Genomic DNA, 24654 nt, shown 5'->3' on the forward strand with positions numbered 1-24654 from the left:
ACTGAGCATAAAAAAAAGAAGAAAATAGCTTGAGTCTTTAACTGTCCGCTCACAGCCTAATAAAATCCCAACAGCAATGCTGTACCTGCTGCACTCATCTCTGGAAAATACACACTGACATGTCAGTGTCAGTGATTGCAGTGCTAAGAATGATCCATTACCCAAACATCATCTGGTCAGTGGGGGTCCTATGGGGTCCTTTTTCCTTGATAAACAGGATACAGGGTGTGTCGAAGGGTACAAAGGAAAATATGGGCTACAGTCAGTAATTGTATACCCACAACGATCACCTGTATGGTGTGTGTAGCTTATAAAAGACTTAAAGACTGGATGTACCAGGCGAAACTTACAATGAGGAAACACGCCGCTAACAGAACAGCCTTGGTTTTTACATCCAGGTCGATGGGAAACCGCACACCGAAATTATCCGCATCTGTAAACATCTCGGCCTCCAAACCCGTCCAGTGTTTACTGATCCTCCCGATTACAGAGGCCTCGTCCGGGGACGTCACCTACCGGAGAAAAGGACTGATTACATTTCAGCGACTTCTGTTGGTGGCATAATTCCACTGCTTGGCCTCCTAATTCCTAGCATTTTAGACAAAAACTCCTAAAATATACACTATACTATACGGACAGTGGTAGCCTAGAGCTTTGGGTTGTCAATCAAAAGGTTCGAAAGCCATGCAGCCACTGTTGGGCCCTTGAGCAAGGCCCTTAACCCTCTCGGCTACAGGGTTGCTATGCAATATATATATTTATATTAACCCAGCTTTTCAATGGGCGCAAGGCACACAGTAACACCCTGGACGCCAGTTCATCGCAGGGCAGACACACAAACACACACACATACACCCATTCACCTCTAGGGTAATTCAGTGTCTTCAATTAACCTGACTGCATGTTTTTGGACTGTGGGAAGAAACCGGAGCTCCCGGAAGAAAACCCAAGTAGACACGGGGAGAACATGCAAACTCTGCACAGAAAGGACCCGGACCACCCCACCTGGGGATCGAACCCAGGACCTTCTTGCTGTGAGACGACAGTGCTACCCACCGTGCCGCCCTTGTCCAGCATGAAACATCATAAATTGTCTTTTGACCAAAGGGCAGCAGTTTGCAGAGGCTGATCAGTTGCATAATATTTCCCACAGTTTTGAAATAGGACGTCCGACAAGCTCAGGCGTCCACATATGTGAATGAAAAGGCACAAATTCCCATAGACATACAGCCAAATCTTAGGGAAAGAACATTTCTGGTTTGGAAATGGAATGTCTACTTAGTGCATGTCACATGTCCACATACTTTTGGCCATATAATGTAGCATGATGAATTTTTGATCGATACTCATAAGACATATATAATAAAAGTGAGTGGGCTAAGAACCGATACTTGAGGGACACCTTCTGAGACAGACATATCGCAGACGATTTCCCAGTGTGTCCAGGTCAAGTGAAGTCATGTTTATTTATAAAGTGACTTCAAAGACATTAAATAGTCATAAAAGACGTATAGCAGAATACATATATCAGTGTAAGTCTTTAAAAATATATAGGTATTCAAGTTGGATTTAAAATTATCAGTTGTGGGGGACGTCTTAATAAAAATTGACAAGCATGTTTGCTCACAGAACCTCAAAATTGACATCAGAGCAGCAGTTACAGTCGCAGAAAGGTCCCACAACTCTCAGCACCGCTTCTTTTCTCTCGTTCTGAATGGTGAACTTGGGTAGGTAAGGATGCCAGTTCTGGATCACATATCCGATAGCAGTGCCGGGAGGTGCCTGGACCTCGAGCTGAAACACAGAGTGTCCATATACTTAATTATTTATTTATTTATTAGGATTTTACCGTCATGTTTTACACACTTTGGTTACATTCATGACAGAAACGGTAGTTACAGATTACACAAGATTCACCAGTTCCAGTTTAGTGTCAAACACAGTCATGGATGATTTTGTGTCTTTAATTATCCTGACTGCATGTCTTTGGACTGTGGAAGGAAACCGGAGACAGACACGGGGAGAACATGCAAACCACACAGAAAGGACCCGGAGCACTGGGAATCGAACCCAGGACCCCGCCCTATACTTAACTACCTCACTGAGCATGTGTACAGATGCAAACCAAATACTGTAGTAACCGTGTCATTGAGGCACAACAACTCAAGTTCCTCCTATCCTATTTCCTCGGCTGCTCCCGCCCCCTCCTGACACAACCCTCCCCCTCCTGACACAACCCTCCCTATTTATCCAGGCTTGGGTTTTATGCACCCTAGCGGCTAGGTACCGATAGGACAATTCAGTGTCTCCAATTAGCCTGGCTGCATGTTTTTGGACTGTGGGAGGAAACCGGAGCACCCGGAGGAAACCCACGCAGACACGGGGAGAACATGCAAACTCTGCACAGAAAGGACCCGGACTGCACCACCCGGGGATCAAACCTAGGACCTTCTTGCTGTGAGGCGACAGTGCTACCCACTTAGCCACCGTGCCGCCCAACAACTCAAGTTCCTCAACATACATTAAACTGTCAAAGGTATGTGGATGCCCTTCATAATCAGACAGTGTGGTAGACAGTGGTAGCTCAGTGGTTAAGGTGCTGGACCAGTAATCATAAGGTTACCGGTTCAAGCCCCATTATCACCAAGTTGCCACTGTTGGGCCCCTGAGCAATGCCCTTACACCTCAATTGCTCAAAAATTTTATTCAGTTATCATTGTAAGTCACTTTGGATGAAAAGGGTCTGCTTAATGCAGCAAATATAAATGTGATTATTTTATAATTATAGGCGTTTCGGCCACATTCATTTCCAACAGGTGTATAGAATCACTCACTCACTCACTTTCTTAACTGCTTTTCCAATTAGGGTCGCCTAATAATCTCAATTAGGGGAAAAACCCAGACCGCCTGGGGATCGAACCCAGGACCTTCTTGCTGTCAGGCAACAGTGCTATCCACTAAGCCACCGTGCCGCCTTGTGTAGAATCAATTATATCAAATAAATGACCTGCTTCACTCGACTCTCTGTCAATAGTTTGAGGAAGGACCTTTCCTGCCCCTGTGCACAAAGTGAGATCCATATAGACTCTGGTGTGGAGGAACTCCTGTGGCCTGGACAAAGCACTGAACTTCACCCTGAGGAAGGACATTAAGATAAACTACAACTGTCAACTGCAATGTCAGAACCTGAACTCACATATGCGTAAATTGCCACAAACACACTCCAGAATCATTTGGGAGGCCTAAACAAGTGGAGGCGGTTAACAAGGAAATATTTATGCTCTTAAATGGGATATCCAACCATCTCACATACTGTTGGCCCTATAGTGTAACTAATATAGTTAAAAGGTTCAGTAAAACACATCCTGAAACACGCTCCTGTCCCAGCTATTTCAGAACGTGTTGAGTTGATTGAGCTTTAAAAAAAATCAGGTTTATAAGGTAAAACATTTAACATCAAAGTTCAAGAGATTAGAAAAACTCAGAAACCACCACAGCGCTTTCACGCCATACCTCTTGCAGGCAGCACGGGAAACAACAACCGCTGCACTTCAAAGGCCGTACGAGGGTGAGCACTTCCTGTCCCAGGTTATCATGTACACGCAGGACGAACGAGCGCGCGGAGCCGCAGATGATCCTGGAACAGAAGTCGCTCCCCTCTGAGGCGGAAAACACCTGCTGTCCCAAACTGTTCCTCACCAGGTAGTGGTTGCAGGTCTCCCAGCCCAGCAGAGCTTAGAGAGAGAAAGACAGACAATTCAATCAATTCCAGTCTAGAGTTCACGTCTGGGCGGTGCTATCGTCCTGGCCGGGCACTCAACAGACACAGGGAGGGACGTCTGGAGGGGAAATGACCTTGTTACCTCTATAACAGCCATTGCTTTTGTCTGGTCAAGGCACAGAAAGACTAGCATGGTCTTCACTATGTGCTGAGCATGGCCTACACTATATAGGCAAAAGTTTATGGACACCTAACCATGACCTTACTGGACATCCTGTTTCAAATCTGTCAGCAATACAACTTACAATTGTTGAATTTAGCAGACACATTTATACAAAGCGACTTACTCTTGTAGCTTGTGTGCAGTGCAAGCCATTAAAGGTTAAGAGCCTTTGCTTAGGGGCCCAACAGTGGCGACCAACTTGGTGGTGGTGGGACTAGAACCAGCAGCCCGCCGGTCACTAGTCCTGTCTGTTAACCGCTAAGCCACCCCTGCTTTAATGTTGAGTTGCCGTCAACTCAGTCCTGCTGCTCATTTGTGAAAGGAAGCATTGGTAGCTCAGCTGTTAAGGTATTTGACTAGTAATCTGAAGGTTGCAGGTTCAAGCATCATCATGGCCAAGTTGCCACTGTTTGAGCCCCTGAGCAAGATCCTTAACCCTCAACTGCTCAAATTGCATTCAAAAATGAAAAATGGTTACCTTCAACGAGCTCCACTTTCTGATGGACGAGAAGCTGGTCCACCTGTGTAATTACACCAAAATTGTGTAATTAACCCTCTTGTTCTGATCATTACTAGCACCAGAAGGTCTGGTGTCCACATACATCTGACAATAAGGTGTACTTTTTTACTGGCTCACACAATTCCTCACCTGTGTTAAGTACTCCAGTCCAGGTGGGCATCCAGCTGGTATCGTAGAAGCTGGCATCATCCTGGGTATCTGAGGGGGCACATAACCTAAAGAAACCACCCAAAACACAATGTGGATTCAACACGGCTTGGATACGAAGCAAAACATCTCCAATCAAGCTCTCAACCTTGAGAAGATTAATCAGAACTGTAACATAATGTACCTGGTGGAGGGGGCAGCAGTGCAGGTTCCTGAGGAGGCACAAACCCTGAGGTGAAGAGATACTAAGAATTAAACCTGGAATCACAACACACTGTGTGTAACAGAGTCGATATATAGATGAAAATGCACCTGGAGGGAGGAGAACGTGTCCATTTGAAGATGGTTGAGAGCCACCGTGCATATCAGCAGAAAGATCTGTCGTATAAACTGTGGTGTAAATATTAGTGCATTAATAAAATGTTGGCATGGAAATGTGTTCATGGTACTGTATATATGTCTGTTTTACCAGCGCTTTATCCTACTCTGGGTCGCGGTGGGTACAGTTTACTGGGGGGGCGGCACAGTGGCTCAGTGGGTAGCACCGTCGCCTTACAGCAAGAAAGTCCTGGGTTCAATTCCCAGAGGGGGCAGTTTGGGTCCTTTCTGTGTGGAGTTGGCATGTTTTCCCCATGTCTGTGTGGGTTTCCTCCAGAGCTCAATTAACAACAATAAGCAACTATTAAACCACTGACAGGTGAAGCGAATAATGTTGATTAAGTCGTTACACTGACACTTGTCAATGGGGTGGGTTATATTAAGAAGCCAAATGAACAGTCAGTTCATGAGGTTTTATTTATTTATTAGGATTTGAACATCATGTTTTACACACTTTGGTTACATTCATGACAGAACAGGTAATTACTGGTTACACAATATTCATCAGTTCAAGTTTTTAATATCAAACACAGTCATGGACAAATTTCTATCTCCAATTCACCTCACTTGCAAGTCTTTGGACTGTAGGAGGAAAACCGGAGCACCCAGAGGAAACCCACACAGACACGGGGAGAACATGCAAACTCCAGAACTCTGTTGGAAGCAGGAAAAATGACCAAGCATAGAAATGTTAATGTTTACACGGGCCAAACTGTGATGGCCCTGTAACTGGGTCAGAGCATCTCTAAAACGAGTGGTTTGGGTGGTTAGAACCTAACCAATGTGGTCAACAGAAGGACAACCAGTAAATACTCCACACCCCTTACTTACCAGACATCATGGGTGACGTGCCTGGAGGGCCGACAGGTCCACCTGATGGATCAAATACAAAATGACTGTAAAAGGTTTGTATGCAGTTAATGATTTGCATTGTTCTAGATTTAGGTTAAATGATCAATCAGTAATGGTGGGCAGGTCTCTCACAAAATAATATAGCTCCATATCTTCTGTACTATGTACTAAAGCACCACTTTAAACTGCGGGAAAGATAATCAAGTCTTCTTAACGTGCAGAAAAATATTTTCCTGGTTAAAAAAACACTGTGCCAAATATTCACGGCTTGTTTTAGTTCCTCATTATGTAAACGCTTCATCAGTGGTTCCTTTATGCTGTGGGGACTTTATTTCATGTACTAGGACTATTTACTGTCCAGTATTTAAATATTATGTGATATATTTGACTTTTTTCTTCTGCAACTGGAAAAAAACAGGACTGGAATGCCCACAGCAAGAGCTTCATTAAACCATTTCTTGTGTGAGTTTGGATCATTCTGCTGTAAGATCCCACCATTACCCAGTTTTAGCTTGTTGAAAAGGTTGTCCTCCACCATACTTCACAGTGGAACGATTCTTTTATTTATTCTATTCTAAAATTCATGTATATTTTTCTCCAAGAAGATTAATTACAGACTAAGTTGATTTCTGTGTAATTTTTTGTAGGCTTTGCTTGATTTGGCCTTTATATAAAATTTTATTTCTTCCTCAGTAAAGCAGGATGTCATGATTAAGTGTTTAAGAATTCATAAACCATCTTATAAACGTAATAAGGTATAATAAAAATGAGAACATTCTTTACTTTAATTTGTAGGGTAGCTAATCAAGGGTGTAACTACCTATTGCCTGCACTAACCAGATTGTTATTATTATATTACAATATTTTTGTTGAGTAAAATGTTAAAACAACTAAAAGACAATGACGTGTGATTACTGCAAACCAAACGGATGTCTGTGGTGAGCTAAGTGGTAATGGGCAAAATGCTCAGTAAATGAAAGCAAAAAAGCTGTGCTCAGAAGCAATATGTATATAGTATTTTGATCCTTATATATGAATTTTATTTTTTTTGCTCTGGGGCCCATGAGCTCATAGTTACGCCACTAAAGCTAATCACTTTCTTTGTGCAGCAGACTTAAACAATAAGACAGTGAAAAAATCTAAATTATTGTAATTAAGTTTAACAACTGAACTATTTAAATAAAACTGGACCTCCTACCTTGTCCATACATGCTTGAAGATGAATGTTCCTCTAAATTTTAAAGCTATAAAACAAAACATAAGTCCTCGAGTTAACGTTGTTATGAAATATATTCTTGGACTGTGTTTACGTCTGTTCATATGAGTCTGTGTTTGAATTATTTAGTGGCTGAATTTCACACAATGAAAGAAACGAAAAACCTTCTGTGAATTATTTATTCATTTCTCTCAGTCTGAGCTCTCAGTGGTGTTACAGGAAGTCTACGGTTTCAGGACAGCTAGAAAACCCCAACAGTCACCAGTGACAAAATCCACTCTGCTCTGGAGAAGGCTTTACAGTGTGTCTGTGGGGATTTTATACACATACAGGCAAATACGTCGAGTTTCTGGAAGCGGGCCGTGATAGTGGATGAGAATCCTGGTTTGCAGTGTATGTTCTGGTTGGGTTGAGGTCTGGGCTCGGTGCAGGCCACTGGAGTTCCTCCCACACCATTCTGGTCAAACCATGTGTTTATGGAGTTTACTTTGTGTATTAGGAATATCATTCCAAAACATTTTAATGGAACTATAAAGCTAGTTATTTCAATATTTTTAAAGATCCCTGATGTGAGTAGGTGAGTGAATAGGTGTATATTATTCTAATGTGAATTGCTGCCTTGCACCCAGTGTTTATAGGTAAGCCCCAGGCCAACCCTGATTAGGATCAGGCCTTTTTTTAAATATATATAAATAAATGTTATACAAATGAACCTGCTGCTTTCTCCACATTTTCACTATACTGTAAAAGAGCATAGTGTTTGTTCACTACTATAAAGGTCAGAACTATTCAAAAAGATGCTTTTTCACTACTGTAAGGTCGGTTCAAGTTAAACATATTTGTATAGCACTTTTCAAATTGGCATTGTTTTGAAGTAACTACAGATTCCAGGACCACAAACCAGACAGGTGAGCCGAGGTCAACAATAGAGGAACCAGACCCAACAGGACCTGTCTACCTTCGGTGGCCTGGATATCTGGGTTAATTAGATTAATTACATTTGGGTTAATTGACTAAATATGATATAAAAAAAAACATATCTTACAAGTTATAGCAAGTAAAATTTATAAAACGATTCATCTTTTAGTTTAGTCTGTAGTAGAATAAAGTCTGTTGATCAGTTCTGCAAGTTAGACAGTGAGAGCTATGTAAGATATGCTTATGTTTTCACATCTAAAGAATTTTAATTTATTACTACTGTAATCTAAAAGATCTGATTTCTTATATTATCTTGTTTAATATGTTTGACATTTCTTAAGCTACTCTGCAACTTCTATCATTTTTTTCTAGTCCATCCAACACTTCTATATTACTTACAACTTTCCCAGTCTTGTAGATGGTCAGCCACGTCCAGTAGATCTCAGTAGATAATGAAGACTAAACAAGGAGACGCTGGACCTCCCGATTTGCGCCAACAACTCTTCCATGGCACAGACCCCTGGGACACCTTATAACCCCGAGTCCACGTCACCAGGAAGCTCACAAAGTTCACACGCCATGTAAGTTTCCTTCTACATTTGTAATGACCACTGCATTACATATCATTAGGGTGCATTTATAAAACGTCATGTGATAACTTGATGTCTTTAGTGTTAGAACGCATGATGATAATGTAATTGCAGCTCTGCTGGGTTTAGTTTTTTTCATTAATAAAAATATCCTTACTGGCACACAGTGTAATACTTTTTCTTCTTTAGGCTCCTTCTGTACCCATGGGTCACCATACCATGGGTCATCATTCTGGTCCGCACATTAATTATTTTTTTTAGTGAATGCCCTTCCTGACACAATCACCATTTTTTATCCAGGCTTGTGACCAGCACACCTTGAAACGGCAAGACTGTTTCACCACTACCCACCCCCTTAGATACAGATAATTATGTCTGTGTAGATGCCCAACATATGAACTTGTTTGAATCTTTCTTTGCCATGCTTCGTCCCAGCAGCCATCCAACAAGCACAAATGACCTGGCCTGAGAGAAGGTCGACAGGGTTTTATCACCACTGCAGAACTGCAGCTTCTACTATGTGGTCAAGGTACCACAAAGATTAACTGCAATTTTTATTTGTCTATAAAACATTACTCTAAAATGTCTGGAAATCAACCAGGACCTTTAAGAAGGTCAGTTTGTTTAGTTTATTAGGATTTTAACATCATGTTTTACACTTTGGTTACATCCATTACAGAAACTGTAGTTATTCGTTACACAAGATTAATCAGTTCACAAGTTTTAATATCAAACACAATCATGGACAATTTTACATCTCCAATTAATCTGACTGCACGTCTTTGGACTGTGGGAGGATCTCCCGGAGAAGAACCCACGCAGGCACAGGGAGAACATGCAAACACCACACAGAAGAGACACGGACCGCTCCACCTGGGGATCAAATCCAGGACCTTCTTGCTGTGAGGCGACAGTGCTACCCACTGAGCCACTGTGCCATCCTAAAAAGGTCAGAAGAGCACCATTGCTGTTTGTGGTTTATATCTTTTGTCCTGTCTCCCCATAAGAGATTCATTAGTGGAATGATTTTATATTCTATTATCTTTTGTTACACTCTTTAGGTTGAACAATCCCTTGGAAAAACTGGAATTATAGATGTGTGAAAGATGCAGTGAACTCAAAAACATTCAGACCCCTTGACATTTATGGACTTGTGTTGTGGAATTTATTTTAAATTAATACTCTGATTTACTCACAAAGTATTTAGACCCTTTATTTTATACTTTGTAAAATCTTTGGCAGCAATTCCTCTAAACTGCTATCTTCAAGTCTCTCTGCTGAAGTCTGGGCCACTCAGAAAAAAACACTTTAGTGTTGTTTTGGCTGTATGCTTTGAGCCATTATCACACAAAAAGGTGAACCATAGATCTAGTCCTGAATTTCCTGTATTTGGTAGCATTCTTGCTCAGCCAAACCAAAAAGACAAACAACAAATCTGTATGGTAGGAAACTATGTTGCCCATGACTGATGATTATACAGATATTATTTGTAAAAGTGAATGTTCTCGTTTTTAGAAATGCAGATGTTAATACAAACTTCAGACATGGGCTACTTACAATCAAATGTGAGCAGTGGTGGTTGTGAAATGAATTACGCCCATTTTCATTCCTGTTTAAGGTCCACGTCAAGCTAAAGCAGATCATACAGCACTGCACTCTTCTCTGCTGCCTCCAGGTGGACCAAGAGCAGATCACAATGCCACATTAGGCTTAAGAATTGAATTAAACTATGAGAATCAGTTTCTCCTCACCATGTTTGTGCTTCACTTCTAACTACGTCATAGAAACAAGTCATGTAATTGGTAGCACTTTGGAAAAATCAGTAGCAAACTGGGTCAAAGTTCAATCAAATTCCAAACCAGAGTAAAACAGCCCAGCGACATGTAATCGGTTCTGTTGCAGATTATGTAAAAGCAGCCTAAAGAACTTTATAGTAAACGTCATGCTAAGATTTTAACAGGTTTGGTTCTTAAGCTTCCTACAGAAACCCCTCTTAGGACCATGTCAGCTGCTATTGTTGTTTAACGGGGGTCGATGAGGCTCAGCGGGATAATCCACAAGTACACCAGCGCTAAGATTCTGAGCTCCGGGGTTCAAATCTCGGCTGGGCCGTTGAGATCCCAGCAGCGAAATTGGCTACTCTAAACTGGGAGAAAAAGGGAATAAAATGCATAAAAAGGGGGTCGATAAAAAGGTTGTTTCTTTACTTGTGTACCTAGGGATTGGGGGTCATTTGCATATCTGTCCTCACATATTTTGTCTGGCACAACACTACCAGTCTTAACTAGGTTTAAATTCAATAGTAACAACTGTAATATAAGAGATCATTGATGGGTATCAGACCAGACTTCTAAACACGACAGTTTTATTGATTAACAGGTCAACAGTTGCTCAACAAAACAGTGAAATTCAACAATTCAGCAGGAAAAAAAGCAAAAACAAAATGTACATTTCAGAGCATGGACTGTACAATAAACCGTTTTGTGTTTACCTCGAAGGCATGCTCCCCATTTCTCAGCTAGCCTCCGATTAAGTCTTCTTTTGCCCCCCCCCCCCCCCCCAAAAAACGAATTCTGTTGGACAGTTTGCTTATAAAGAAGGAGCCAATTGCGTACATACCACACCGTATGCAGCAACGGACAACAAATTCAAATAGACACTCTCTAATTTTCGGCCTGGTTTGCTACTCATAAATGCATGAATGTTACGCATGAATGTTCCTGGTCATAATTCGGCTGTCTAACATGAACACATTTCAGTCCCTACGCAAGTCAACAACAGTAAAACAGCATGTACGAATCAACATGGCAGAATTCATCAACCACAAGAGAAAGAATATTGCTAGCATCAGAAGACATTTGGCCTGAACGAAAACACATGACTTTGCAATCACAGATTCCCGAATATTCATCATTTACCTTTAACTGGAGCCCTCGAACGGTCTATGTTCGGCAGAGGGATACTCTCCTCCTTAGGATCAACCCTAGCTGAGGACCTGATTCTACGAACTACGCCTGCGGCGTCTTCCAACACTGTGAGCGAGAATGAAGGCAGCAGTTTGCATTAGCGCCACATTAACACAGGCTTTGAACCAATCACATGTGAGCACACATACATGTGTATACTTCAGAGTAATCGCCATGCAGCATCGATAAGACAAATACAGTGTCATCACGATTGATCTAAATCAAGAGCAAGGAGAAGCATTGTGTATGCACGGTATGGGACAAACAGCATCTCAGTCATGATAAAATGACATTGCAATTGTATTTGGAGAAAAATGACATTAAGCTGCATGCTAGTCAGTGACGTAGTTAATTTAGATACATGGCATTATACGACTTTAAAGGGCTTTCAGAAATGTTCTCTACATTTATAGTCTTAACAGTAAATATTTATAGTATTTTTTAAAAAATAGCAAACATCACAAGTCAGATTCAGTGGGAAAAATACATCAACACTGATTCACAGGTCAAACACTTGTTGCTTTCTTAGGTTAAGCTTACCTGTGTTATTGCAGCAGAACCTAAGGTCTGGATCGACCCTGCAAAAATCAGACACTACGCATTGTGCCACCAATCAACATTGCAAACGGCATCAATTTGATATTTTCAAAGCAACTGCAAAATATTTATATATTTATGTATATATATATAAAAAACGAGTCACAGAACTAGAATACTGTAGCCTGAAACTGCAGCCCACATTAGCACAAAACATGTATTTAGAAAACACTAATGGCACTTAAATGTTTATACATTTATACGTTCTGCATTTCCAATGCCATAACAGATTAACTGCAAGTGCTGCCTGTCAAAAACATGTCAAGAGAGAAGCAAAAAACACAACCACATTTCATTGCTTCATTGCCTGCGCATCATTTCGCATCTAAAACAGTTTTACGTTTGCTTAGCAAAACTTAACAGTCCAATTACAGAACAGGGTAAGTAAGGTCAGAGGCTTCAGAGACATCATTTTACATCATGTCAAATCGAGCTGCCGCCCAGACATACTTACCCAAAAACAGAACAACAAGAATATATAAAAAAAATACATGAGCAGGGTGAACATATCAATCAACCTTATGCACTAACTGGTCAAAGACAATGCATTGGCAAATCAAAACTTGGGGTTTTGGTTTTTGTTTTGGTACTTACATCGGAGGCCTCATTTCACTGGTGTGGTACAGCATAGCCTTCTCAGCCCTAAAAACACACACCTACAGGCCTACATCGCCACTTTTACATTTCGAATTGACAAAAAATGCCAGCAGGTGCATTAAAATGTTTGCAAATTAATAGACAAATGAGTAAAATAGGACAAGTTTATATACTTAAATATCTGCTCACCTATACTGAAAGAACAGCATACTGACAAAAATGCTTGCAGTACATAAAATAAACAACATTCTTTTTTTTTTTTTGCTTACCGCTGTCCTAAAGTTTCTCAAGTTAGTTTCTCAGCAGTCGCATTTCGCTCAGCATTTCATACACCTGCCTAGTTCTAGTGTCAACGACAGGCCTATCCGCATAGCATTCGTGTAACCTACAAGACCAGGAATGGGAACGACCAAGAGCTAACAAGCAGTCTTAAGAATTGAGCCGAAATGTCACGTTTACGTGGTTTTAGACCCCACATCCCACCCGCCAGAAGAAAAGAGCAATAACATACATGATGATATCACCACTGCCCACCTTTATCCACCCAACTTACCAACACAGGAGGTTTCATTTTGTTTTATTGCAAAACACAACAGGCATTTTATATTAAAACTGAGATGATTTACATGGGCTGGAGATTATAGACATGAGCTCTGAACTACATGAGATACAAGAGCAGGAATGACCAAAATGTTACCGCACTAAAAACAAGACTGTTCATTTTATACAAGAGAAGAAAAAAATACACAAAAAAAAAAAAAAAAAAGAGAGAAAGAAAAGACTCTCGATCCGAAGCCGTTCTGCAAACAAGTTTAAACGCAAAACCAAGGAAATTACGATCTTCATCAAGGCGTCTGCATCCAAACATTTAACAAAGGATTTTTTCGACAAGGTAGCATTTACTTTATGTCCGCTTCACATTACTGGCCCTGTGCAAAAGAAATACATAAGAAATACACAACATGTTAAGAGCAGAAACAGTGACACCACCCCCTTCCCCCAACCCATCCCCTAAATACAGAGATAAAGATGCCTGCGTGGGGAAAGAAATTGGGTTAGGTCTTGTGCTGCTGTCCGGTCTGGATTTCATCCGGAGCTGTGGAGGGAATTGGTTAGGAAGAACAGAAGAAACCCCAGCCTACACATGCACATGTCCAGTATCACGTTAATCGTAAGGGTGTACCTGCTGGGCCGGTGGCGTCGCTCCCATGGGCTGAGAGCCTCCTTGGCCGTAGTAGGCCGCCTGCTGGCGGTAATACTCGGCCCAGGCGGCGCTGTAGTCCGGCTGGCCACCGGGTTGAGAGGGCGCCGCTCCGGGTGTCTGGGGAGCAGCTTGACCTGGGGGGTTGATGAAAGATGGTAGGCTTTAAGCACACACACATTTAAGGTACTCTATACATTATCAGTGCATTTCAATCCCTGTATCAAACCCTATTTCAACACGCACACACTGCTATATGCAAGTCAACCAGCTAGCAGAGGTCATTTAACACCACTTTTTATTGACAAACCATCAGCTGGCCACCGGAAAACTAAAACAGGCCCTAAATCTGGTCCTATCTATCTATCTATCTATCTATCTATCTATCTATCTATCTATCTATCTATCTATCTATCTATCTTTTAACACCGTGTTTACTCATGTGAGTTACATTCACGGCAGGAAAGGTTTATGTGGGTGCTCTGTATCCAAATCTGGTCCATGTAAACCATTATGGCTAGTCACTCATCTAAACTTGACAAATTAAACATGCTCCAAGGGCATGACAGACCTGTAGAGCTGATCATTTGGAATTGCAGAGAAATGAACTGAAAAAAAAAGAAGAAATTCTGTAAGTGGGGGAACGACCCTGACCACGCTGGCCTTAGAGTGGCAGGGCAGAAACCCACTAGCTTACTCTAGGGTGACCATACCGCCGGCGGCTCTACTGGAGAGGACCGTGAGATAAAACTGATCACCCAGATGCGTGCGCGAAATAACATCTGGACCGTCCAGCCACTTGACTTACCTTGTTTTTTATAGTACTCCTCCCACGCCTTGGTGTAATCCTGCGGCTGCTGGCCTTGTTGACCTGAAGAACAGAGATAGATGGACATTTGAAAACGCAACTTCATGCGCAACGTGGACAAATAAAAAGACAGACATCCAGTGCAATGAAATCAGCTAGTTCTACAATGTCTACAATCATCTACCAGTTCACAGATACATGTGGTCCTGTTTAGTAAACGCTGACATTGCTGGGAAGGTGTTCAGGACCTTGCACACGATCTGTGCATCTAAGCTGCTGAACTAACTGCCTGCCAATTAATTATTCATTAATTTATTTGGGTTTTACCACTGTGTTTAACACATCATTTAATGGCAAAAATAGGTATTATGTTTGTCTGGCCACACTACAATACATGTAAAAGTGATGGTGTGAAATTTCTAGCACTAGAGTAAACACACGCGTGTCTATTTCAAAGCCTTCGAGCAGAGCATTATTGGTAACGTTTCGGGCCGACAACTGGACACATTTTTTACTCTCTGCTGCCCGTCAGTCTACTCCAGGGTTTTTCGACTTCAAGCGACCCACATTTTGTCCATTTTTTTATGCGACCCAGGCAACACAAACAATCCATCTTATGCCTGGTTCACACTACACGATTTTTGCCCCGATTGTCGCTCGGCGACTGGTCGGCGCTAGATTTGCCGCCTCGGGAGCAACTCGCCGTTCGCTCGGCGATCGAAACTCGGCTCTCAATCGCTAAGTGTGAACTACCCAACAACTCGATCCGACCGGATCGAGATTTCTGACGTTTCAGATATCTCAATCTGAGTTGCACAACTGGCAATGAGTGCGGTGTCGAACAGCCAATGAGAACGCAAGATACAGCGTGAGGAGAAACGCAGGGGAGGAGTGTAAAAGGTTGTACAGGGGCTTAATACAGGTTATATCATAATACACCGGCGCACACACACAAGTTTTACGGTATTTCTGACCTTATCGTTCTTTGCAAAAATATTTATTAACCTCCAACTCACTATAGAACAATCCATGCTGCTCACGTTGCCAAATCCATTTAGATTCATTTTTTTCCCCTCTTTGTTTTCACGTGCACAAACTCTGATCGCTCGCTACTTGTTGACGTGCATTGTTGGACGTGGTATCATTAAACCCCTCGTCACTTCTCGCATTTGCTTTCATGACAAAACGATATTTGGGAGAGCAGAGAAGCTCGCCTGCGATTCCAGTTGGTGATAGATGGTGTCGTGTGAAACCCCCCATCGCCGATCAGTCGTGTAGTCTGGTCCCACTGTGGTTTACAAGATCTAACATAAATCCTTTACAAGGGGGTGTTCGCGTAGAAGTTTTCTCCCTGTTTTAGCGTAGCCAATCCGCTGCTGGGGACCCCGACAGTGTCCAAAGAGGGGGTGTCTTGACTGTCATACACTTCCTTCTTATTCACCCATACTTTGTGAATTTGTGTCGAGGTTGGCTTTGTGTACGGAGAGCCACGCCCTGATCTCTGCACTCCTCCACTTCTGTGCAGGCGCCCTGGGCAACCTGGGTCCTTACACAGCCCCACCCCTTTTTTAATCCGATAATTTCCTACCCAGCAGACTGGAGAGCAACTTTATCTACTGTAGGCATTAGCCAACTATGCCTGCTAAAGGGAGTCCAGCCAGTACCGGTAGCAAAGCCAAGATTCAAACCTGGGAGTTTAGATTCTCGTGCTGGTGGGCTAGCGGATTATCCCGCTGCTCCACCTGAGCACCCCTGCGACCCTTTTTTTTTTTTTTTTTTTTTTTTTTTTAAAAGCTCGCGACCCCTCTACATCACAACCCTTAAGTAAATGTGGAGACTAAATAATTTGGCAAACACATCCAGCTCACTGGTACCAGTAATGTATAACTGTAAACGGTTGGCTGGAGTGGCTAATCGCTACTGCAGTTTAGCCTGAGCTTTAAAATGCAAAAAAACTACGAGTTACCCATTTTCTTGTAATATTCCTCCCACGCCTCGGTGTAATCTGTCTGTCCGCTCTGACCTGGAGCCTGCGGGTCACCTGTTAAAAACGTGCAAACTAATTGAGAACCGTCACGTGACGCCAGCAGGGCTGAGTCTCTCGCCCCTTGGTGTTTTTTAATAATTGCCTAGGCTACGATAATAAAAAACCCTACGCTGCAGATTTAGGGCACTGCATCTCTGACCAGTATGACCTTTATAAGGTTAAAAGAGTATGACGTTTACCTTGCCCGTTGGCTTGTGTGGTGCCCGGTGCTGAACTTGTGGGGGTCATGGGGGGCTGCTGTTGCTGCTGCTGTTGCTGTTGCTGTTGAGGCTGCTGCTGGTACTGGGCATAATAAGCCGCCCATGCTGCAGCATTGGCGTCAGCCGCTGCTTTGTCTGCACATAAACAGAACGGAACGTGAGCTTCTCTCTGGGAATCTCTCTGGTCGCTTTACGCAGGAATCTCTCTACTCTAGGCCTTCTCATAACCAGTACGGAATGAAATAATGCAAGATAGTTCACAGCACAAAGCATGACTTACTGGGATCGGGTTGGCCTTGCTGCCAGTGAGGGTAGCCGTTGCCCCAGCCTTGAGGTTGGTACGGCCCAGGGGGTCCACTGCAAATAAAGGATACGTATATTTTTATCTAGATCATATTTCTATGTATCGATTTACCACTTAATGACTCATTTCAGAAAAAAAATTGATGCTTACTGTGGTCCAGGAGGTCCCTGGTTGTAGGCTCCAGGATTGTAGGGGCCCATAGGCGCAGGAGGTCCAGGTGGACCAGGAGGGCCGTGTGGTCCAGGGCCTCCGTGGGGCCCTGGTGGGCCATGAGGGCCACCCATCGGAGTAACCGGTCCCTGGAAACATAAAAGGCAACCTAGTTAAAGAACGTCACTTCCATTTCAATACCCTGCATCCACACTAGTGGTAAAATTTTTTATAAGAGTGGTAAATTGACGGCCACTGGATGAGATGGTTTGACTTTCTGCAAAATAGGAGCTGTGAATTATACCCATTTCATGTCCAATTATTTATTCATTGGGATTTTAACGTCATGACAGGACAGGTTACAACACAAGATTCATCAGTTCAAGTCTGTATCTCTAATTGACCTTACTTGCATGCCTTTTGGAAACTGCAGCTCCCAGAGGAAACCCACGAAGACACAGTGAGAACATGCAAACTCCACACAGAAAGGACCTTGACCACTATTTGGGAATTAAACCCAGGCCTTTCTTGCTGTGAGGCAACAGTGCTACACATTGGCTGCCTGAATGTCCAATGAAAAGACTTAAATGTGGTTAGGTTAGGGCAGTCTGGCCACCATGCTCCTATCTAATGAGTATTAAGGGGGTTGAGATTGGACCCACGAGTACAAAATGAGACCCTGCACTTGAACCAGTAGCAAGCTTGAGTCAGTAATGCCAAATTGCCTGCTGGTAAACAGTATATGCAGGGCTGCTAAGCATCCTATTTTACACCCAATACACCATCACTTACCCCAATCTTCTCCTCAACCAGTTGCCTGGCGTAGTCGATTTGCTGGGGCGACCCACGCACGGTGAACATCTTCAAGTTGGGGTCGGCGTTGGGAGGAGGGTTCCTCTGCAACTCTATCCTGGCCCCAGACTGCTGACTTATGTTCTTTATGGTTTCTCCTCCTGCAGAGCAAGGCATCATTGTTATTACACGGTGGTGAACATAGACATGCAAAAATGAGAATTCTAACACCACTCACCTTTGCCAATAATGAGGCCGGTTTTAACAGTGGGTACAGTGAAGGAAAATTCCTGCAGGCCTCCAGGCGGGCCCATGTTCCAGTTCCCTTGTCCACGTCCTCTGCCCCTGCCGCCGGGACCTGGGGGTCCGCCCTGCTGTACGCTGCGCAGAAGGTCTGTGATGATGCTGGCTGCGTGCTGGGCCCGATCTGGTGGACCCATGATCTGAGCGACCCTGTCTGGCTCAGTGCCATCATCTGTATCGAAGTGGGGAGAGGTTAGTGGGATGTAAGGGTAGAAACTTATAGGTAGAATATGTAACTATAGAAAATGAACACACCTGGTTTGAACTGAATCCTAACACCGGTGTCGTTTTGAATCTTCTTGATCATCTCACCACTCCTGCCGATCACAATGCCCACAGCGAAGCGTGGCACAGGAACCTGAGAGAACGCCATCAGAACACAATTATATTTAATAAGCTAGCTCTAGAATGTCTAGTGTCTAGTGCAAAAATCTAATTCATGACGAGCCCTTACATCAAGACCTTCTCCTCCTCCTCCTCCTCCTCCCCCTCCTCCTCCTCCTCCTCCTCCTCCTCCCCCTCCTCCTCCTCCTCCTCCTCCTCCTCCTCCTCCTCCTCCCATCCGAGACCCGTATTCATTTCTCTGCTCCCGAAATCCTTGATCTCTGATCAGGTCCATCACCATATCCTTAGCTTGCTGGAAACACAAACAGTACGGCTCGTTGGTTTCAATACAAAGGCGCGAGTGACAGCAGTGGCGATTGTTAGGGTCACGTCTAACCCAAGCCTACCTGGACTTTAAAAGGATCTCCGGAAATCCGCAGTGGTTTGTCTGCACCCGTGTTCTGAGGACCATCCTGAATCATAACCATTTTGACTCCAGCCCGCTCCTGTCGTTTTAAAAACCAGTCAATTAGTTCAAAACGAACCAGTTTAAGAATATACATCCACCTCAGTGGTATGCTTCATTCTCTTACCTGTAACTGTTTGATCGTTTCTCCGCCCTTGCCGATGACCAGGCCCGCTTTGGATGCCGGGATCATTACTTCTTGAACGGACATTCCAGGACCGTCATTGTGATGAAAAGGCGTAGGCCTGCCTTTCTCGACGATCTCGGTCAATAACCTCTTAGCCGTCCTGACAAAGCGAACATTACGATTCATTACGACTCGCGTCACAATCTATAGATACACATGAAGCGCCTGGTCTGTGCGCAGCCACTTACTGGATTGAATCTGTGGAGCCTGAAATAGTCACGCAGCGATCAGGCAGACCGCCACTGTCTGCAAAGAGAAGGGGAAAAATGTTAGGCAACCAAAAATTTCAATGAACAATGAAGCTGGATTTCACACGTTTTCCCTGCATTCACCACTGAAGACTGAAGCGTAATTCTCCACTAATATACAAAAACGTTTCTGCAGTTTCTAAAGGATCTCTCTCAATGCCATCGAAGTGAAATTAAAAACATAACCGTGCACATATGCCACATTTCCCCCACTTGTTTACCGAGCAATCACAGCATTTAGGAATCCAAGGCTACACCGCAATATGCATATTACACAGTAGATAGTATACTTAAGCTACAGTAACAAACTCTGATGGACACTTACAATAACCATCAGTTTCACCACAGCTGAGATCCAAGTAGTTTTATATGACTGATTGATTAGTTTTTAATGCCGTACCGACACACTGGGGTCATTTATACGGCAGTACTCAAGTTGCTTCTTCACTTTGTGTCATTTAAAACGAATTAAAAGATGTTTTAGATTTAAATATGTTAAAAAAAATTCATTATTTTCCCTGGTGCTGTAGATTTAAGCACATTTCGTGTCTTGTTTTCATTAAAAAACTTCAGTCTTTCTGAGTTTAGTGTTTTGCAGTCTATCAGTATGTGTTTGATTGTTAGTCTCTCCAAGTAGTTTTATAACAAGATTTAACACACAGTTTGATCAGTGATATTGTCATGAACTCATAATTCCTTTTTAATTTTCTCATCATTCCAAACAATGACTTGGCAGAGCGTTTTTTTTTTGTTTTTTTTTTTAATAAAACAAGTCACACACAAATTTGCATGTGAATAAAAACTGGTAGTACTGCCGCTTTTAAGCTTTGGTGTGAGTGCAAAACTATTATCAGGTGAAAGCAGCCTTAGCAAGCTATAGCACGTCTAGAGAGCTATGCTATGCCTCCACTACTTGGCCAGTTTTGCACTGTTGTGGCACTGTACAGATCGAAACTCTCCTCGCTTGATAAACCCCTAATGCTAAGAGTACGTATGGATGCAAGCGTTCTCACCTGGAGCTATCTGTATTTTGCATCCCGAGTCTTGCTGTATTCTTGAGATCTGTTCTCCACCTCTTCCAATAACTGCAGATAAACATTCAAAGGTTAAACCTCAATCAGGCTTTAATATGAGACTGTGGAAAATCATGTAGTTCGTGTAGAGGTTACTTACTAAAGCCAACCATGCCATCTGGAACCTTAAATTCTTCTGATATAGACCTGAGAGGAGAAAGTGCATGACGTCATGACGAATGAGATTTTGTTGAACGTATTAATGAAATACAATTTCCAGTCTTACAGGGAAAAGTAAAGCAGTGAAGGTTTACCAGAACTCTAGACATATTCCTATCATACGTAGTCATATTGCTATGCCTCGTTTACAACTGTAAGATACTAGGTGTGGGCATGAGGAGTTCTTAATGTTTGACTGTTTTAAATTTAGTTTTAATATTAATGCACATACAACTTTAAATAAATCTGTTTAAAAAACAAACAGGATCAGTGCCGTCAGTGTGAGGAACGTTAGTGACCAAGAGGGTTAAAAGCAAGATCCATAAGGGTGTTTCACATATGGAACAAGTATCAGTAAAACAATTCTGTGGCGGTGCGGGGATTTTTAATTAAGTGTTGGCTTAATTTCAATGTAGGATTACAATAGGCCATCACAGAGTCGTTGTGAGACCATTCCCACTTTAGCAAGAGAACAAAAGCTTGAGTACTCTGCATAACATTAGCATAAAGTATGCCAGTCGGCAACAACCAAAATGTACAAGTTGAATGACATGGTCATGTTTAACATACTGATGTATAGACTTCCAAATGAATAAATAAATAAAATACCTTGGAAGTCCGGGCATTCCAGCCATTGCAGAAAATGCTGTGAGAAACAAAATAAACATGTTACACAGTGCATGACCAAACAAGAGAGCTGCTCATCAGTAAAGACAATCAGCACTTACGGTCACTAGTAGCGACTTTTTTTGTTTCAGGCTGATCTGTAGAACAAAAGTAAAAACAACTTTATATATGTGTAATACATAAACAAAACATGTATGGGAGAAATTAGCTATAGTTCAACTAAATTCCAGACTGATCAAAGTTGTCTTTGTTTTTAATGTCAAAGCCTTGAAAGTCTACAAAAAAAATGCCGGCACATGTGCTGCAAATCAACAAAGAAAACCATAGGTTTGAAAAGCTAAATCTTAATACACAGCTGTGTCTATGATAAAGATAAAAAAGCATTTTAGATACAGGTGCTTAACTAGAATCTAAGGTTTTATTGCACCGATAAAGGGTTTTTAAAACCAAGCTGTGTTCCAATTGAACAGCATAGCCAGCAGTGAACAGTGTAGTAAATGTTTAATTTGAAATATACATAGTAAAGCATTGATGAAGAAAACTTAACAAAATACATTTCTCTTATTTAGGGGATGTAATCAATTAAAAAAAATAAGAAAGGCCCAATCCAAATCCTGTGCATCCATCACTTCAGATACAAACACTTAAAGGCTCATATAAAGCTCTCCTTATTACGCATGCATATACAGATCTTCTGAAAATATCAGTTGTGTACACATTTGAAATGAAATTAAAATATGCATTGGGTGATATTATATATTTTTAATTAAATCAAATCCAGACAGGCCAACTACAGGAGGAACTGCATACTAGCACAAAGTTTGTTTTTTTCCAGGCGGATGTCTCAATCAGCAAATTCTGGGTCATCTTGCAGGATTAATACTAACCATAATATGAAGTCGGTGAAAATCCAGAGTCTAAAAAAGAAGAAGAAAAGCTTTTAAACTGTTCCTTTTCGCCAAGCCTTTAAAGTTTGTGTACACTGCAGTGCATTGATTCAAGAATCCTTTGGGATCAGATAATGTCCTTATTTATAGAGAATATGATCTGACTGTGTAATCACTTACCACCATCTTCCAGAGGCCTTTTCTGTCCTCCGTATCCAAAATCATTGGATGGAGGGGGTGGGTTACCACCTTCACCTCCAATTTTAGCTGCAATCTGTAGAAAACAACAGAAACAAAGGGAATTAGGTTGCTGAAAGGATGTCCAACATAAACTGACTGCTAGTACAGAATCAAATGCTTGTTTTAGATAGATAACTTAATTAATCGTAAGAGGAAAGTCAGGCATTACAACAGCTCACGGTACATTAGAAAAAAATATTAAGTAGGTAAGTATTAATGTACAACACTTGTAGTTAATTATTTATGTAATATTGTATAAGAAATGAAAGACAATTATTTAAGTGTCCTGTGCAGTTTAGCCACTGCTTTAATGCTATACGATAAGGGACCACTGTTGTGGTAGTTAGGAAGTTGTTTAAGAGTAAAACAGGTCACATTTTGACTTTATTTCAAAAATTATTTGGTATTCGGACTAAACAAAAACACAGCTAATTCGACAACAGAAACAACTAAAGTACACGAACTATGCTAAGCTAACTAGCAAAACTAGATACCCTAGTTCTATAACAAGTGAGGCGATTATGTATATCTATACACGTAAACTATATATTTTACATAAATAATATAACTTTGCATATATAGAACGGTTAAATATATTAAAAACTACTTATTGAATGCGAAAAGCAACTGATTCATTTTAGGCCTTAAATTTTCCTTTGTCACAATCCCGCTAAACGACCAGGCCTCAGGGCAGTGCAGAACGGGTACCGTTTCAAATACCGCCAAAATGCAAACAGAGTGCACTAAGTAGGCCGTATACGCCATTACTTTACAACACACGCATCCCACGTATATAGAACGAATGAAGCAATTTGGGATACAGCCAATTTAACCGTCGAGCTACGGTCTAGGTACGCCTGGCTGCTTTGTAACTACCAGGCGAGAAACGAGAACATCTATGTTTATTAAATAAAATATTTGAAGCGAATTAGACTCACTTGTCTCGCCCGTTGCAGCGCATCTTTAAAAGCGTCGTTCATTACTCCTCCAGAGTTTGAAGACGGCGGCGGCACATTCGCATAATCAGCCATGTCCGAGAGAAGCGTGCAGGAGAAGATGGCGCCTGACTGGACTGAACTGAATGGGGCGGCGCAAAATTCTACTGCGACACAAATCCGGTGGTGCACCAAAAGAGGGCGCGCCGATAAAAACGGCTACTTCCGGCTAGGGGGAGGGCTGACTGGTATTGATACGTATTGATACTATGGAGAATTTAGCTCCCAACACCATTATTTACTTATTTATTAGGATTTTAACGTCATGTTTTACACACTTTGGTTACATTATGACAGAAACGGTAGTTACTCATTACACAAAATTCATCAATTCACAAGTTTAATATCAAACACAGTCATGGACAATTTTGTATCTCCAATTCACCTCACCTGATCGTCTTTGGACTGTGGTAGGAAACCTGAGCTCCCGGAGGAAACCCACACAGACACTGGAGAACATGCAAAATCCACACAGAAAGGACCTAGACTGTCCCACCTGGGGATCAAACCCAGGACCTTCTTGCTGTGAGGTGACAGTGCTAGCCACCGTGCCGCCCTCCCAACACCATTAAACTTCTTTTACATGCTTAACCGTGTTAGGGAAACAGTCACAGTTGTAGTTCTTACCAAGTCTATAAAATAAACACCTTAAAAATTGTGATTCATTCGCCCACACAACTCTTCTAAATCAAACTTTACATATTAAGTGGAAAAACTTAATTCAATTTGTAATGTTTTTCTCTTTTTAAACATCTATTTAGCACTACAGATAGTAGTCTAGCACAGATCTGTCTAGCACACACAAATAGGCTACAGAACAGCTTTTTCCCCAAGAGATGTGGCCTCCATTACTGTACACCCCTTTCAATCCACACAAAAACACACCACAGCATTTGCACACATATTCAGTATTTAATA

At 42.0% G+C, this 24654-nt stretch overlaps 2 protein-coding genes across 4 annotated transcripts in view; both read right to left on the reverse strand.

Annotated features, from left to right (window-relative positions):
• LOC134312128 (phospholipid scramblase 1-like) overlaps positions 1-7580 on the reverse strand; it is a 39261-nt gene extending 31681 nt beyond the window's left edge. Inside the window, exons 1-8 of one of the 2 annotated variants that reach the window (XM_062993823.1) lie at positions 7040-7580; positions 4924-5862; positions 4796-4840; positions 4594-4679; positions 4423-4465; positions 3514-3734; positions 1633-1794; positions 351-512 (exon numbers count right to left, since the gene is read on the reverse strand). In XM_062993823.1, coding sequence (XP_062849893.1) covers positions 351-512; positions 1633-1794; positions 3514-3734; positions 4423-4465; positions 4594-4679; positions 4796-4840; positions 4924-4975 — 771 coding nt within the window. In that variant the 5' untranslated portion in view covers positions 4976-5862; positions 7040-7580. Of the gene's footprint in view, positions 1-350; positions 513-1632; positions 1795-3513; positions 3735-4422; positions 4466-4593; positions 4680-4795; positions 4841-4923; positions 6190-7039 lie in introns of those variants that run through there. The other variant, XM_062993822.1, reaches the window with a different exon arrangement.
• A 3333-nt stretch (positions 7581-10913) lies between these two features.
• Positions 10914-23827, reverse strand: fubp1 (far upstream element (FUSE) binding protein 1). 2 transcript variants are annotated; one of them, XM_062993825.1, is made up of 21 exons: positions 23680-23827; positions 22682-22775; positions 22502-22531; positions 21716-21751; positions 21597-21633; positions 20929-20975; positions 20769-20840; positions 19696-19753; positions 19448-19607; positions 19262-19360; positions 18985-19167; positions 18786-18888; positions 18466-18702; positions 18228-18388; positions 17436-17584; positions 17262-17338; positions 16961-17116; positions 16701-16775; positions 14735-14797; positions 13909-14063; positions 10914-13654 (listed from the first exon to the last, which is right to left on the reverse strand). In XM_062993825.1, the coding sequence occupies exons 1-21, from the start codon at positions 23770-23772 to the stop codon at positions 13646-13648; spliced, it is 2094 nt and encodes a 697-aa protein (XP_062849895.1). In that variant the 5' UTR covers positions 23773-23827; the 3' UTR covers positions 10914-13645. The 2 variants fall into 2 exon arrangements, with proteins under 2 accessions (XP_062849895.1, XP_062849896.1); XM_062993826.1 differs by lacking the exon at positions 16701-16775.
• Positions 23828-24654: the final 827 nt, after the last annotated feature.

Source organism: Trichomycterus rosablanca, chromosome 4 (genome assembly GCF_030014385.1).
Source record: "Trichomycterus rosablanca isolate fTriRos1 chromosome 4, fTriRos1.hap1, whole genome shotgun sequence".
Lineage (NCBI taxonomy): Eukaryota > Metazoa > Chordata > Actinopteri > Siluriformes > Trichomycteridae > Trichomycterus > Trichomycterus rosablanca.